General features: G+C 49.7%; 1 protein-coding gene across 1 annotated transcript in view; it reads right to left on the bottom strand.

Annotated features, from left to right (window-relative positions):
- LOC143975874 (uncharacterized) overlaps positions 1-14,838 on the bottom strand; it is a 215,635-nt gene that overhangs the window by 78,673 nt on the left and 122,124 nt on the right. Inside the window, exon 15 of the mRNA XM_077478427.1 lies at positions 13,268-13,441. Within this exon, the coding sequence (XP_077334553.1) occupies positions 13,268-13,441 (174 nt within the window). The remainder of the gene's footprint in view (positions 1-13,267; positions 13,442-14,838) is intronic.

Genomic DNA, 14,838 nt, shown 5'->3' with positions numbered 1-14,838 from the left:
CCCCTATATAACCCCTCCCATATGGGAGGCACCTCAGTTTTGTAGCCAAGCAATAGGAAACCATGTAAAACCCAAGAGGAGCGTGATGTACTCAAGAAAAAGGATTTTACAGGTAAGCTGTATATAAAAATCCTATTTTCTTGATCATACATCACGGGACACAGGAGCTTCATTACATAGTGGGATGTCGCAAAGAAGTGCTCAGATTGAGGGGAGGGAGACAAAGATCATAATTATAGACCACCATGGACCGGAGGACCTAAACTGCGGTCTGCAGTACACTGCGCTTAAAGGCGCTATCCTCTTGCCCTCTGACATCCACCTGATAGAATCTGGTGAATGTGTGGACTGATGACCAAGTTGCATTCTTACAGATCTGAGCCAGGGAAGCCTGGTGATGCACTGCCCAAGAAGCACTTACAGCCCTCGTTGAGTGTGCTTTCACTTGAAAAGGAGGGATCTTCCCTTTAACATTATAGCCCTGAGAAATCATCTGTCTAATCCACCTTGCGAGAGTGTATTTTGATGCCACCTGGCCCTTCCGGCAAAATAAGCAGTTTTCCTTATCTGAGCAGTTGCCTGAAGATAGATACTGATTGCCCTTACCACATCCAAAGTGTGCAAAGATTTCTTCTGCGGACTATGGGTCTGGAAAAAAGGATGGTAGGATTACATCTTGATTCAAATGGAATCCTGAAACCACTTTAGGTAGAAAGGACCTGTTGGGACGCATTACCACCCGGTCCTTATGAATAATTAGATACGGCTCTTTACTGGAGAGAGCTGCTAGTTCTGACACTCAGCCATATCTACGGCTAGAAAAGAAAACCAATTTTTTAGTCAAAAGAACTAACGAAGCCAGATGCAAAGGTTCAAAAGGTTGTCCCTGCAAAGCCGAGAGAACCAAATTCAGATCCCATGGGCATACTGGAGGTTTGACTGGCGGCCTTATCCGCATAGCCCCCTGGATGAAAGCCTGCACCAGGGAATGCGATGCAAGTGGCTTCTGAAAAAACACTGACAAGCCCGAAATCTGCACCTTGATAGTGCTTACGGCCAAATTCATTTCTAGGCCTGACTGGAGGAAGGCCAAGATCCTGCTAATGACATACTTTCTAGGATGCCATTCCCTGAGTTCACACCAGGAAACATATGCCCTCCAGATCTTGTAGTAAATAAGCCTGGAGGCCGGCTTTCTGGCATTGACCAGAGTAGAAAGGACTGGCCCAGAAAGCCCACGGTCTCTCAGAATGTGGGTCTCAGCAGCCAAACCGTCAAATTCAGACTGTGTAAAGCAGGATGGTAAATTGGACCCTGTGAGAGCAGATCTGGCTGGAGAGGGAGGATCCATGGCCTGCCTACTGCCAACTTCATGATCTCTGTACCACGGCCAAGCCAGGGCTACCAAAAGAACCGACTTAGTCTCCCTCTTCACAGGAACCACGACAGAAGTGGGCACGGGGGGGAGGCATAAATCAAATTGTACTGATCCCAGGGAACTGTCAGAGCATCCGACCCCTGAGCAAGTGCATCTCTTGTCCTTGACACAAATTTGTCAAGTTTTCTGTTGAACCTGGACGCAAACAGATCTACGTCTGGAGTACCCCACCTGCGATATATGTTCCAAAACATGTCAGGGTGCAGAGCCCATTCTCCTGGGCACAACTGCTGGCGGCTCAGAAAATCCGCCTGCCAATTTTCCACTCTTGGAATGAAGACTGCAGAAAGGCATGGAACATGCCTTTCTGCCCAGACAAGTATGCGATTCACCTCTTTTTGCGCAACCAGGCTCCTGGTACCGCCCTGGTGATTGATATAGGCCACTGCTGTGGCATTTTCGGACTGAACCCGAACAGGGAGACCCTGTAGTCTGAAAGACCTGTTTATGAGAGCCATATAAACTGCCCGGATCTCGGGGGCGTGTCCAAGATGGCCGACTGAGCGGACGCACTTGCTGAGAGCTCCGGCCGCTCATCCGTTGCAAACGACCCTTAGCCCTGCAGATACCGCTCGTGGAGCAGCCTACTCCGGTGCGCACGGTCCCGGGAGGGGATGACCAAAGGTAGGGGCAATTCCGGTTGCCGTAGGACCCCTGCATCGGCCAAATCAAAGCCGAGGCCCAGTTCCGGCCTATCCCCGGACCCGAAGCCTGCGGCCAGCATGGCGTCTCCGCCGGAAGATTCGGACCCGGCGCTCTCAGAGCAGTCGAATTTTACGGCGCTGATGCAGGCTATCACCACCTGCCAATCCACCCTGACGGGCAAGATCGAATCGGTGCAGCTCGATATAAGCCTTATCCGCAGAGATATGGATTCGTTCCGCGCCCGGCTGACTGAAGCGGAGCGGCGGGTGGGGGACTCTGAGGATGTGCTGCGAGACCACTCCGGGACACTCAGAACGCTGCAGACCAGGGTGAAGATACTGGAAAGCAGGGCAGAAGATTCCGAGAACAGGAATCGAAGGAATAACCTTCGCATTGTGGGACTGCCTGAGGGGGCGGAAGGAGCAGACCCCCACACCTTCACAGAAAATTTACTTCGTACACTCCTACCCCAGGCACCCTTTTCAAGTTTCTTCACGGTGGAGAGGGCACATAGAATGCCTGCCGTCCGGCCAATTCCGGGGGCTCCTCCACGCACCTTTATCCTTCGCCTACTCCACTTTCGAGACCGAGATCTGGTGCTACGGGAGGCACGCAAGGTGGAGGCCCTTACCTATGAGGGGGCGCGACTGATGATTTTCCCGGACTATTCTATCGATACCCAGAAGCTACGTCGCTCATTTGACCAGGTTAAGCTCAACCTCCGCAATAGACGAATTAAGTACAGTATGTTGTTCCCGGCCCGACTTCGTGTCCAAGATGGTGAAACGGTTCGCTTCTTCACATCGCCGGATGATGCTGCGACCTGGTTGGAAACCTTGCCGAGGAACAGAGATGATCGGTGAGCTGCCCCTGGGGTGCTGTTTGTTTGATTTCTACCTGTACCCTACCTTCAATTTACGCGGCGCCCCAGCCGGTCTAGTTGGACATGAGCTGGCTTGAGCTCCGCTTTGTGACAATGGCGGTGTACTACTACGCTACTTCCCGATAGACTGCCTACTGTTTCTACTGTGCCTGAGCTTATTCTGACTATGACTTTTATTTGTTGGTGGCGCATTACTTATTTCCTTTGTTATGCAACAGTTCTTTTCTTTCAAGACTCTGCCCCCGGCTCATGCCGGGTGAACTTAGATAAACATGCCTCTGCAGGGCCCTTTTATCCGACAGATGGTCTGGGCCGGACTTGCGGTGCTCGGACGGTTGCACACATGGTGCTCATCTTTTCATGCATCCCCATGGTTATTGCCAGGACGGTTTGGTTTGGGGTTAGGACACACCGAAGTTTGGGGGGTGGTGTCGGGGTGGGGGGGGGTTTGGGCACGGTGTTCAGGAAATTCATTTATATGCATTACTCTTTGTCTCTATGTGAAGTGCTGAGGTCAGATTTTTGCTATGGGTCTGGGATGTTAGGGGGGGAATTTTGGGAATTTCTATTTACTACTGTGGGGGGTGGGGGTCTCTGGGGGGGGGGGGGTTTGGACTGGAGGAATATCGGGTGGTCTCCTGGGTCTGAGGTGGTGGTTTCCGGGAGGCCGCGTCTTTTTCTGTGAGATGACTCTATGGCTCCTCTAACCATTCTGTCCTGGAACGTGCGAGGCCTCAACTCGAGGCTCAAACGTTCCCTGGTATTCACATTTCTCAAGCAGTACTCCCCGCAGATCTGCATATTACAGGAGACTCATCTGACGGGTGGGAAGACGCTGGCCCTCAAGAAACCCTGGGTTGGGGCATATTATCATTCTACTTACTCGGTGTATGCCAGGGGGGTCAGTGTTCTGGTGCACAGATCTCTTCAGTTTAACCTTCTAGATCTCCACTTAGACCCGGGTGGCAGGTATGTGGTGATCCATGCCATGTGTAATGGATTGGAGATGCTGGTGATGGGTGTCTATGTTCCACCGCCGGCTACTATGGAGCTCCTCAACAAGTTGACCCCTATCATGGCATTGTACCCAGGGGCTGCAATATTGTTGGCGGGTGACCTTAATATGACCCCGAACCCCTCTCTGGATAGGTTTCGGGGGGGGGGGGGGCGGGTCAGAGCTCCCCGCTTTTGACCTGGATGGATCTCTACGGGCTCACTGATATCTGGCGGTGGAAGCATCCTAATGATAAACAATACACGTGCCACTCTGCCACTTATGCTTCTTTTTCAAGGATTGACCTGCTGTTGGCAGACGCTTTGTTACTTCCCCGCACGGTCAATGTGGAAATCTTACCTAGGGGTATATCAGATCACGCTCCCATGCTGCTGCGGCTTGAGGTGGGCCCTACTCGGGGACCAGCCATGTGGCGACTTTCTGGTTATTGGGTAACGGACGAGCGGGTAGCCCCGGAGGTGGAGGGGGAGTTGGGAGCCTACTGGGGGGTAAATGCCGGCACCGCGACGTCCTCGGTGCTATGGGACGCTTTTAAGGCCTACGCCAGAGGTCAATATCAGTCTGCCATTTCCAAGGCCCGGAAACATTCTAGGTTGGCACTGGCGGAGGCGGAGAAGAAGGCGCAGGAGCTTGAGAAAGCTTATACGCTGGGGGGTGGCGGAGACTCATACACTGCCTTGCAGTCGGTACACAGAGAGATCGCTTTGCTCAGGACGGAGGGTAGTAGAAAGATTTTGCTGGCCCAATCAACGCATTTTTGAACAGGGGGAAAAAACGGGTAGACTTTTGGCCTGGTTGGCTAGAGAGAGGGCTTCTGTGGCACATATCGCCAGGATTAGAGGGGAACAGGATGAGGTGCTCTCAGACCCTTCTCAAATTAACGCTCGATTTGTACAATATTACAAGGCCCTTTATGCTCCTAGGGAGGTTTTTACTCTGGCAGCCCTTGGTCAATTTTTAGACCGGGTGGATTTTCCGCAGCTCTCTGATGGTGACCGTACCCGCCTGGAGGCCCCGATCTCTCTTGAAGAGGTTCAGGCGGCTATTGCCTCCCTCAAGGGTTCGAAAACTCCGGGCTCAGATGGCCTACCTGCAGAGTTTTATAAAATGCACGCTGACACACTGGCGCCGCGCTTTCACGCCCTACTCCGTACCATGCTGACAGAGGGGAATCTGCCGCCCACTATGTCCGAGGCGGTGATAGTAGTTATCCCTAAACCGAATAAGGACCCTGAGTATTGCTCCTCCTATCGCCCAATTTCTCTGCTTAATGTTGACGCAAAAATAGTGACAAAGATTTTGGCAAATCGGCTTAACTCTGTCATCTTGACCCTGGTTCATGGTGACCAAACGGGCTTTATGCCGGGCAAGGGCACTGACATTAACATTAGACGCCTTTATACCCACATTTCTAGGGCTAAGGTGGGTCGGGGACAAGGAGTAGTGGCGTCGCTAGACGCCGAAAAAGCGTTCGACTCTGTAGAATGGCAATTTCTCTGGGGAGTTTTGGAGCGCTTTCACTTTGGCCCCAAATTTATCTCCTGGATTCGGCTGCTTTATAACCACCCCGTGGCCAGAGTTCGCACCAATGGTGCGGTGTCGGAGGAATTTGTGTTGGGTAGAGGCACGAGGCAGGGGTGCCCTCTGTCCCCTGGCCTCTTTGCGCTGGCAATAGAGCCCCTCGCCATACTTTTAAGGGCGTCGGAGGAGTTTGTGGGACTGCGGGTGGGCCCCCTTAGTGAGAAAATTTCGCTTTATGCGGACGACGCACTGCTTTACCTACCTGATGCATCTGCCTCCTTACAGAGGGCCCTGTGTATTATGGAGGAATTTGCTTCCTTCTCGGGAGTTAGGATTAACTGGGATAAATCCCTGTTCTCACTATCTCAAGACCCCCGTGATGAAGTCACGCCAACGCCACTGAAATTTGTGCAGGGGTTTCGTTACTTGGGGATTCTAGTGAAAGGAGATCCCAAGCAATACCTAGTTGACAACGTGTACCCTATCTTAGATGACCTGACTGTCAAGTGCCAAGGGTGGAAGTCTTTGCCCTTATCACCGGTGGGTAGAATCAACCTCCTGAAGATGACCTTTTTGCCAAAGTTTTTGTATGTCTTTCGAAACACCCCTACCCCGATCCCGAATTCCTTTTTCCTCAGGGCGGATCGGGTGATCAACACGTTTATTTGGGCTGGAGCGGTGCCCAGGGTGGGGAGGCGGGCCCTTCAGCTGCCTCTTTCGGCTGGGGGACTGGCCTTGCCATGCCTGAAACAATACTACTGGGCGGCGGTGCTGGTGACAGTGAGGTGGTGGTTTGTGCAATCGAGGTCCAATCCGTCGGTTAATCTGGAGGCGGCCATTCTGGGGTCTTATGCTGCGCTTAGTAACTTGGTATTTAGGGGCCCTAAAGCTCACCCTACGGTCACGTCGAACATGGCGACGACGGTGCGTGTGTGGATGCAGGTGTCGAGGAAGCTTAACGACCCTTTGGAAGTCTCACCCCATACGCCGTTGTGGGGCAACCCGCAGCTGCGCCATTTTAACTCTATCCCGGATCCTGCCCTGTGGGCCAAATATGGCATCACAACCATACAGCAGATTATGCCTAGGGGGGTCCTCCTAAACTTTGATACCCTTAAGAGGGACTTCGGGTTGCCGAATAAGATGTTTTTTCGATACCTGCAACTGCGCCATGCGGCGCGGGCCCAATTCCCTGCCCCAATCTCGGTCTGCTCGCACCAGATTGAAAAGTTCCTTATCTCCAAATATGCTGATCGTGTCCTCTCCTCCTTGTACCTCAGGCTCTCCACTTCGGAACCCGTAGCAGAGTCTGCGCTTTTTCGCAAATGGAGGTCTGATCTTCCTTCACTGAATGAGGAGGACTGGCAGGAAGGCATCCAGAACTATATCCCCCGGATGATCTCTGCACGCGATAGATTTATTCAGCTGAAATTTATACATAGGGCTTACTACACTCCACAGAGACTTTCGAGAAAATACCCACTAAGCTCCGATAGATGTCCGAAATGTGGTGTGGAGGTGGGGACATTTATGCATGTAGTGTGGGAATGTCCGGTTATTCAGACCTTCTGGAGGGAGGTGGTGGGGGTTCTGAATTCGGTGGGGGGCCTCTCGGTGGGGATGGACCCTGTGGTCCTGCTGTTGGGGGTGTGTGATGGGGTGGTGGGCACGCATAGGCAACTGTTTGTATTTTATGCGGCATTTTATGCCAGGAAGACTATTCTTCTTAACTGGAAGAAGGCGGACCCCCCTGGGATTTCTCAATGGAAAGGGTTGATTGACTCCGCTCTTTCACTATATAAGTTGACTTACATGAGTCGGAAGTGCCCGTCTAAATTTGACAAGATTTGGGGACCTTGGGTGGGAGTGTAGTCGGGTCAACCGTGGGATGGGTGGTTGTAGGATCTGGGACGTTCTCTTGTATCTAATTGATTATTACCGAATGCTATGAGTGGAATGCGGAATTGATGTGGTTTGTCTATTCTATGAGCTGTATCTGGAGGCTTGGCCTCTGATTTCTTCCCCCCTCTTCCCCCCCCCCCCCCCCCCCCACTTCTTCCTCTCCTTCACTTTTCCTTTCACCATCTTTCCTCCCCTCTACCTTCTGACCCTTAGCTGATTTGTAAAGTTTGATTAACCGACTGGATACTGAACACTGTGTTATGTTGTGTTGTACGATGCACTGTTGTATTGTACTAATGTTTGTATAATTCATTTAATGGTGATAAATAAAAACTTACCTGTTAAAAAAAAAAAAAAAAAACTGCCCGGATCTCCAAGACATTTATGGGCAATAGCTTCTCGATGGCAGACCATTTCCCCTGCAAGTATGTCTTCTCCAACACTGCTCCCCAGCCTGTCAGGCTGGCATCTGTCGTAATCTTCCATGGAAGAAAAGTTTTGCCTTTCAGCAAATTCTCGGTTTGTAACCACCAGACGAGACTCTTGCATGTCCCTGGGGATAGACACATAGGAAGATCCAAGAACTGGGGCTTCCTGTTCCAAGCCACAAGGATGCATCTTTGCAGGGGCCTTGAGTGGAACTGGGCAAACAGAACGGCCTCGAAGGAGGCGACCATTTTCCCTAACAGTCTCATGCACAACCGAATGTGGGGGAAGATCTTCTGCCCAGAATTAGGCACACCAGATCCCCAATGGCCAAGGCTTTTGGCCTTGGTAGAAACACCTTGCCCTGAGCGGTGTCGATAACCATACCCAGGTATTCCAACCTGGACGTAGGCTGTAGGGACGCCTTTTCTAGGTTTATAATCCAACCTAGGCGTTGCAGGTGTTCTAGCATTCTGGTAACACTGTGGTTCAGGAGCGCTACTGTTCTCTATGAGAAGCAAATAGTCAAGATAAGCCATGACCGCTATACCCTGAGCTCTTAGGTTTGCCAAGAGAGGGTCCAGAATCTTTGTGAAGAAAATGGCGCCGTTCTACCGCGAACCTTAGATACTTTTGGTGTGCGGAAAAAATTGGCACATGGAGATATGCATCCTTGATGTCTATTGATGCCATAAACTCTCCCCCTTGCAGGGAGGAGACCACAGTGCAAATTGACTGCATTCGGAAAGGACCGGATGCGTAAAAACCTGTTCAGATCCTTCAGATCCAGGATAGGTCTGACACTTCCATTTGGCTTTGGAACGGTGAAGAGATTCGAGTAAAACCCTGAACCCTGTTCTTTTGGGTCCACTTCTACCATCACCCCTTGGGATAGTAAGTGATCTAAGGCCAGAAATGGCAGTCTTCGCTTTACTGGGTCCCTGGGGATCCTTGACCTTAGAAATCGAGAAGGTGGAATCTCCTGAAACTCCAGCTTGTAGCCCAGAGATACTGAAGAGACCACCCACTTGTCCCGGATCTCTTCCCGCCAGGCTTCCGCAAACTGCAAGAGCCTTCCCCCCACTCGGCCGAGCGGGGGCGCCCCTTCACAAGGAAGCTTTTGGGCTCTGCTTGGCAGGCTTTCGCCCCCAGGATTTCTTCTGCCCCTGGGCCCGGCCTTGAGCTTTTCCTGTAGAGGGGGTTTGAGAAGGCCGTCGCCACTGCTTATAGAGCTTGATGCTCCGGGAGAGAGAGAACGCCTAAATGATGGACGTTTGCTCCTTTTGCTTGGAAGGAGAGTAGATTTACCCCCTGAAATTTTTTGGACGAATTTGTCTAATTCTTCTCCAAACAAACGTTCCCCTTTAAAGGGAACCCAATCGAATGCTTCTTGCATGATAGCTCAGCTGCCCAATTCTTTAGCCATAGGGTCCTTTGCATGTGTACCAACAGGAGAGAAACGAGATGCTTGTTGGACAGAATCCAAAATCGCATCAATCATGAAACAGAATTTGAGGTATTTCTGCATAATTCTCCACTTCCTCACTGGGAAGGAGGCCAAGCATCTGCTTAAAGCGGAGGTCCACCCTAAAGTGGACCTCCGCTCATCGGAACCCTCCCCCCTCCGGCGCCACAATTGGCACCTTTCAGGGTGGAGGGGGGTGCAGATACCTGTACAGTACAGGTATTCTGCACCCACTTCCGGGATGGCTCTCTGCGGAAAGGGGCCCCGCTGCCTGCTGGGAAACACAGATCCCAGAGGCAGCGGGGACCGTCCTTATTGCGCAGCGCGATTCGCGCATGCGCAGTAAGGAACCAGGAAATGAAGCCGAAAGGCTCCATTTCCTGATTCCCATACCCAAGATGGCGGCGGCAGCACCCGACATACGATCTACAGATCGGCTTCGGGTGCTGACATCGCGGGCGCGCTGGACAGGTAAGTGTCACTATTTTAAAAGTCAGCAGCTGCAGTATTTGTAGCTGCTGGCTTTAAAAAATAAAAAAAAAAATAAAAATAAAAACGCGGAGTCCCGGTGGACTCCCGCTTTAACCTGTTCCTTGAGGAACTGACAACCCCACAGCTGCGACTGTAGGTTGCACTACAGCGCCAGTCATGGAAAAGGAGGCTTTTAATAATGTTTCCAGCTTCTTATCAGTTGGATCTTTAAATACCTGAGCATTATCCAAAGGACAGGTCAGGTTTCTATTCACGCAAGAAACAGTCGCATCGACAGATGGGACCCCCCATTTCTTGGTGAAACTTTCCTCCAGAGGATAAAGCATAGAAAACCTTATAGGAGGAGCAAACTGTATGAGGATTGGGGACATCCCGATAAACTATTTATCCATTAACGGATGAATTGGAAAGGAAAAGGCAGTCTGTGGGATTTTCCTGACTCCCAGGGAAGAAACAGAGGGCATAACGACCTCAGCAGCAGGCATCCTGCCATCTTTCAGAGAAGCTGAATTAAAATTCATGATTCTCCCCTCAAAACCCTCCAATGTAGCCCTAAGGGAGTCCTCAGTGATGTATACCAGGGCTGAAACATTAGGAGAGGCTGCAAAACCTGACAGGGGCACCAACTCATCCTGTGAGGCTGGCTCCAGTCTTGCAGGGGGGTGGGGGGGATGGTAATCTACATGCATTTTTAGAACCCCTAGACCTAGGCGGTGACTTACCAGTGCCCTTGTTACCGCCCCCTGAGACCCTCTTACGAGGAGACAGTCCTAAGCTACAAAGCAGAGGTACTAGTACAAAGTGCAATCACTGTTGTGCTTAAAGTCTCACAATAAATATATATGCTTAAACTGCACAACCTGATAAGTAGGTGTCTAAGGTTTGCCTGGATCCAATCCCTTGGGATGCTTACTGCCCACAGCTCCTGTGTCTCCACTTACAGCCCCCTGATGCTCTGGGCTTTTTAAAACTGGCGCCTGCGCAGTACAGCGCCGTGCACGGCTCGCAACCACACTCCCCCCCCTCCTCCATTAGCACGGGAGCGCGCGTGCACGAGGACCGCCGGTATCCGGGGGGGGAAGGGAATCACCATCGGAGCTGCGTGGGACCCCCAGACTACGTGGGACCCCTGTATTACCTTCATTGTGGCAGAGATTGCAGTGGAGACGTGAGTCATCTGGGAGAACCAGGCTTCACTGAGTGTGTGTATCTGAAAGGCATGCAAGTATGCATCAGGCTGCTCTTACTCCCTCTAGTGGTGGAAACCAGGTAAGACAACTACTCGAAGAAATCCATAATATAATTTATATAGGATTAACTTCCCTTACCTGTCCTTGCCGCAGGAATTGCTGAAACAGACAGATTACAGCCTTCACCCATCACGGTGGGCAGAGTTGTGCCAACCTTCAGGTTTTTTTGGGGTTCCTTCTCAGAAGAACCTCCTACCTGGACCTTGTAAAAGACTGCCAGAAACTTTCGTGCCACTATGTAAATAGTACACCAAGTCTGGTTTTCCCAGAGCCCAGTCTTCCAATAGGAAAGGACTTACAGGCAAAACCTTGTTTCTTCGGATGATGAGGCCTGGGTACCATATCATCTTGGGAGTCAAAATATCGGCCCGAAATATGGATCCGGTTTGTAGTAGCCCTTAGGCCCCCGCAGGGACCTGCACAGAGCTTTCCTCATAGCACATGTTTTACGTGACCAACCACCATAGACACTGGCGAAAAAACGAAGGGAGGGGTTATATAGGGGAGGAATTCTCCTCATTTGGGTGGTTAACCAGTGTCCAATCACCAGAGGTGCCTATATAACCCACTATGTAATGAAGCTCCTGTGTCCCGTGATGTATGATCAAGAAATGCCATTGTACGATCAAGTTAGAGCAAGTGTACGTATTCAGAATGACTAAAGCAGAGTTGGGCCGAATACGCCCTGGTTCAGTTCACACCAAAACTCTCGAACATCGCAAAAGTTCAAACCCAAGCCACAAACCCAGAAACATGTATCAATGTAATTTTTTTTATTTTTATATTTTTTTTTTTATTATGTTTTTTTTTTAGATCCAGCGATTTTAATGCCAATAGTAAAATTAAAAAAAATCCTTTAAATAGTGCCTGGGGGTCCCCGTATTCAGGGCAGGACTTAGGGTGGTGGCTTGAGTCACTTTCGGGCCCTACCTTCTATACATTACTGTATTTATCGGTGTATAACACACACCAAGTTTAGGAGGGAAGTTTAAGGGGAAAAAAACAAACAAACATTTAAATGCCCATCAATCCAGCCTTGCCCGTCTATCTGCAGCCTCATCAGTGTCATTGCAGCCTCATCAGTGTCATTTTCAGCCTTTTCAGTGTATCCTTGTCATTTTCAGCCTTGAAGTTTAAAAATGGCGCTGCCGAGATACAGAGTCCTGTGTATCTCGGCAGCTCTTGGGTCCTCAGCGGCTCTCAGGTCCTCTCCCAGTCCTGAGCGGAGCCGAGTACGCTCAGCTACTCGGCTCAGTCACGCCCGGTTCCTGTTTTATGTCCATCATAGGGAGTGACTGAGCAGAGCCGAGCACACTCGGCTATGTATTTCGGTGGGGTCCATGGGCTTGAGCCCAGTCAAGCCCAATGGTATGTCTGGCCCTGCCCGTATTGTGCCTGTAAAATTGTGCATCATGTATAAAACCTGTTGCAGCAAAACTACTTTTGTGTTTTTATAAAATGTCAATATCCAGCCATGCAATACCATTGCTGGCAAAACAAAATATTTAAACTGGCATGAGGTCCCCCTCAATAGCCATACCAGACCCTTATCCCAGCATGCAGCCTGGCAGGTCAGGAAAGGGGGTGGACGAGCAAGCATGTAACAGGGGGAGCAGGTCTCCCCCACAATCCATCCTATACCCTTATCTAGGCAAGCATCCTAGCTAGCCAGAAAAGGAGGGGCAGCAAGCATGTATTGCTTCCCACTTACTGAAACACCCCAAAGTGCCCTCAAATGATACTTTGAGCCGCTTTCCATGCTTCCCTGGTGCAAAGGCACCTTGTCCCCATGTTGATTGTGACAGGAATCCCATCCCCAGAGAATGGATGACTGACAATATATGGTCATTGCCATATCTGGTGTCTACATTCCAGAAAGAACCAGGAACTCATTTGAATAGTTTATTCATAATGGCATTGGAACATATCCAATGAGTGTCCAGCTTCCAGAAGAAGAAGCAGAAGAAGCAGAAGAAGCAGAAGAAGCAGAAGAAGCAGAAGAAGCAGAAGAAGCAGAAGAAGCAGAAGAAGCAGAAGGACACATTCACCCCCCCACTCCCTATACTTTTGAGTTGCAAAGTACAGGAACTTTGTGCAAGATTTGCAAAACTGTTCACAAACTAAACCCAGGCAGTATGGTTTATTACTGGTCCTTCTGTCAAAGTAGACATTTCTGATAACACTAGCAGAAACCAATCTTCATATTCCAAAAAAAGCAAATATATATTACCTTCATTTTTACAGTACATTGTGCAGTCCTCTTCATCTGAGCCATCCAAACAGTCATTTTCTCCATCACACATATACTCCAACGATACACATTCTTTTCCATCTCGGCACAGAAAAAAGGTCCGTCCACAAACCAATGTTTTCAGAAAAAGCAGGGTTTCTGATCCATTCTCATCTGTCGAGATTAAAACATATGCCAAGAACCACCGTCAGGATATTTACTGTTAGAAGTCAATCTAATAAGGGCACTTCAAGCAAGTTCTTATTTACACAAATTACAATTAGGCATAAAAATCTTCCAGTCTGCAGAAAGCTTAAAAAAAAATAAAGTTTTCTGAAGAGTTGTTGGGGAATCTGTCCGATTTGCAGTAACACCAGCACTGCTCCAGGTGGGTTCACCTCTGATGCATCCCCATACAGCTCGTGTTGTGTGCCAGCCCAGCTTGTATGCTGCGCAATAAAAATCTAGATGGCTGCACACCAATGATCCTCTTTATTAAATGACAGGGTACAGGAGAGGACCAAGACCACATACACACTTAGATTTTCTGCAGTTTTGTCTTCAGCTTTACCAAACCATGTAATATGGTCAAACCTTAAGAGTTTGAATTTGCATGCAATTAAGCAGGCCCTTGCACTACATGGTTTTGGTAAATCTGAAGACAAAAATCTGCAGAAAATGTAATAGTGTGTATGGGGCCTAACACTAAAAGCAGCACTGTCATTAGCAGGCCAAAACCCAGTTTTTAAACTCCTAACAGCTGTCATTCATTACTTTATTAGTGATAAGTCCACCTCCTAATGCACTGAGCCAGCATGTGCGATACTGGTATGTACCAAGCTTTGTAGTCAGATTTCCTTTTAACCCAGCTCAATGCATTAGGATAGGTAATAAGCAGATTTTAGCATAAAACATGTTTACTCGGTTAGGCCTCTGTCATTTTGGTCCTCAATATAATAAAGTGGATCATTGGAGTACTGCCAGGTTTTTCTTGCCCGATTCATTTTTAAGCGAAGGCAATTTATCTCCAAAGGTGGTTAAATCTAGACCTAAATGGGGGGGGGGGGGGGGGGGGGGGGGGGGCGCGGGGTCACATGCCAGTTTGTGGTACAGTGTATTTGGTAGAATCTGAAATCAGTTTTCCTTGGTAGAGCAACCACCCATGCTTGTATGGTCCCAGGAAGGACGTGAAGAGGGTTGGCGTATTTGCCGAGTGCTTACATGGATGAGGATATTTTTTCCATTGCGCACATGATTTTTTTTGTCAGTCATTTTTATTGTAGTTTCATTTTATTCATGGTCCGATTCTCTTCTCCACACACCCCTTCTGTAAACACAATCCGAGGGGCCTTTTTGGTTTATTCTTTAAGGCTGGGTTCACACTGAAGCGATGCGGGAACGCCACGAATCTGCAGCGTTTCCCCGCACCGCATGCCTCCCACCGGCAGTTCACACTGCCCTATGCGGACTGCTGGGAGTGTCAGTGAAACCTTAATGACACCCCCAGATCAGTTCGCATATCGCAGTGCGATCTGCAAACTCGGACAGGAATCGGATCGCATGGTGTGAAC

Source organism: Lithobates pipiens, unplaced genomic scaffold (assembly GCF_037356315.1).
Source record: "Lithobates pipiens isolate NorthernLeopardFrog02 unplaced genomic scaffold, aLitPip1_a1.2 Scaffold_13, whole genome shotgun sequence".
Taxonomy (NCBI): Eukaryota; Metazoa; Chordata; class Amphibia; order Anura; family Ranidae; genus Lithobates; species Lithobates pipiens.
This window is presented reverse-complemented; position numbering and strand designations above follow the sequence as displayed.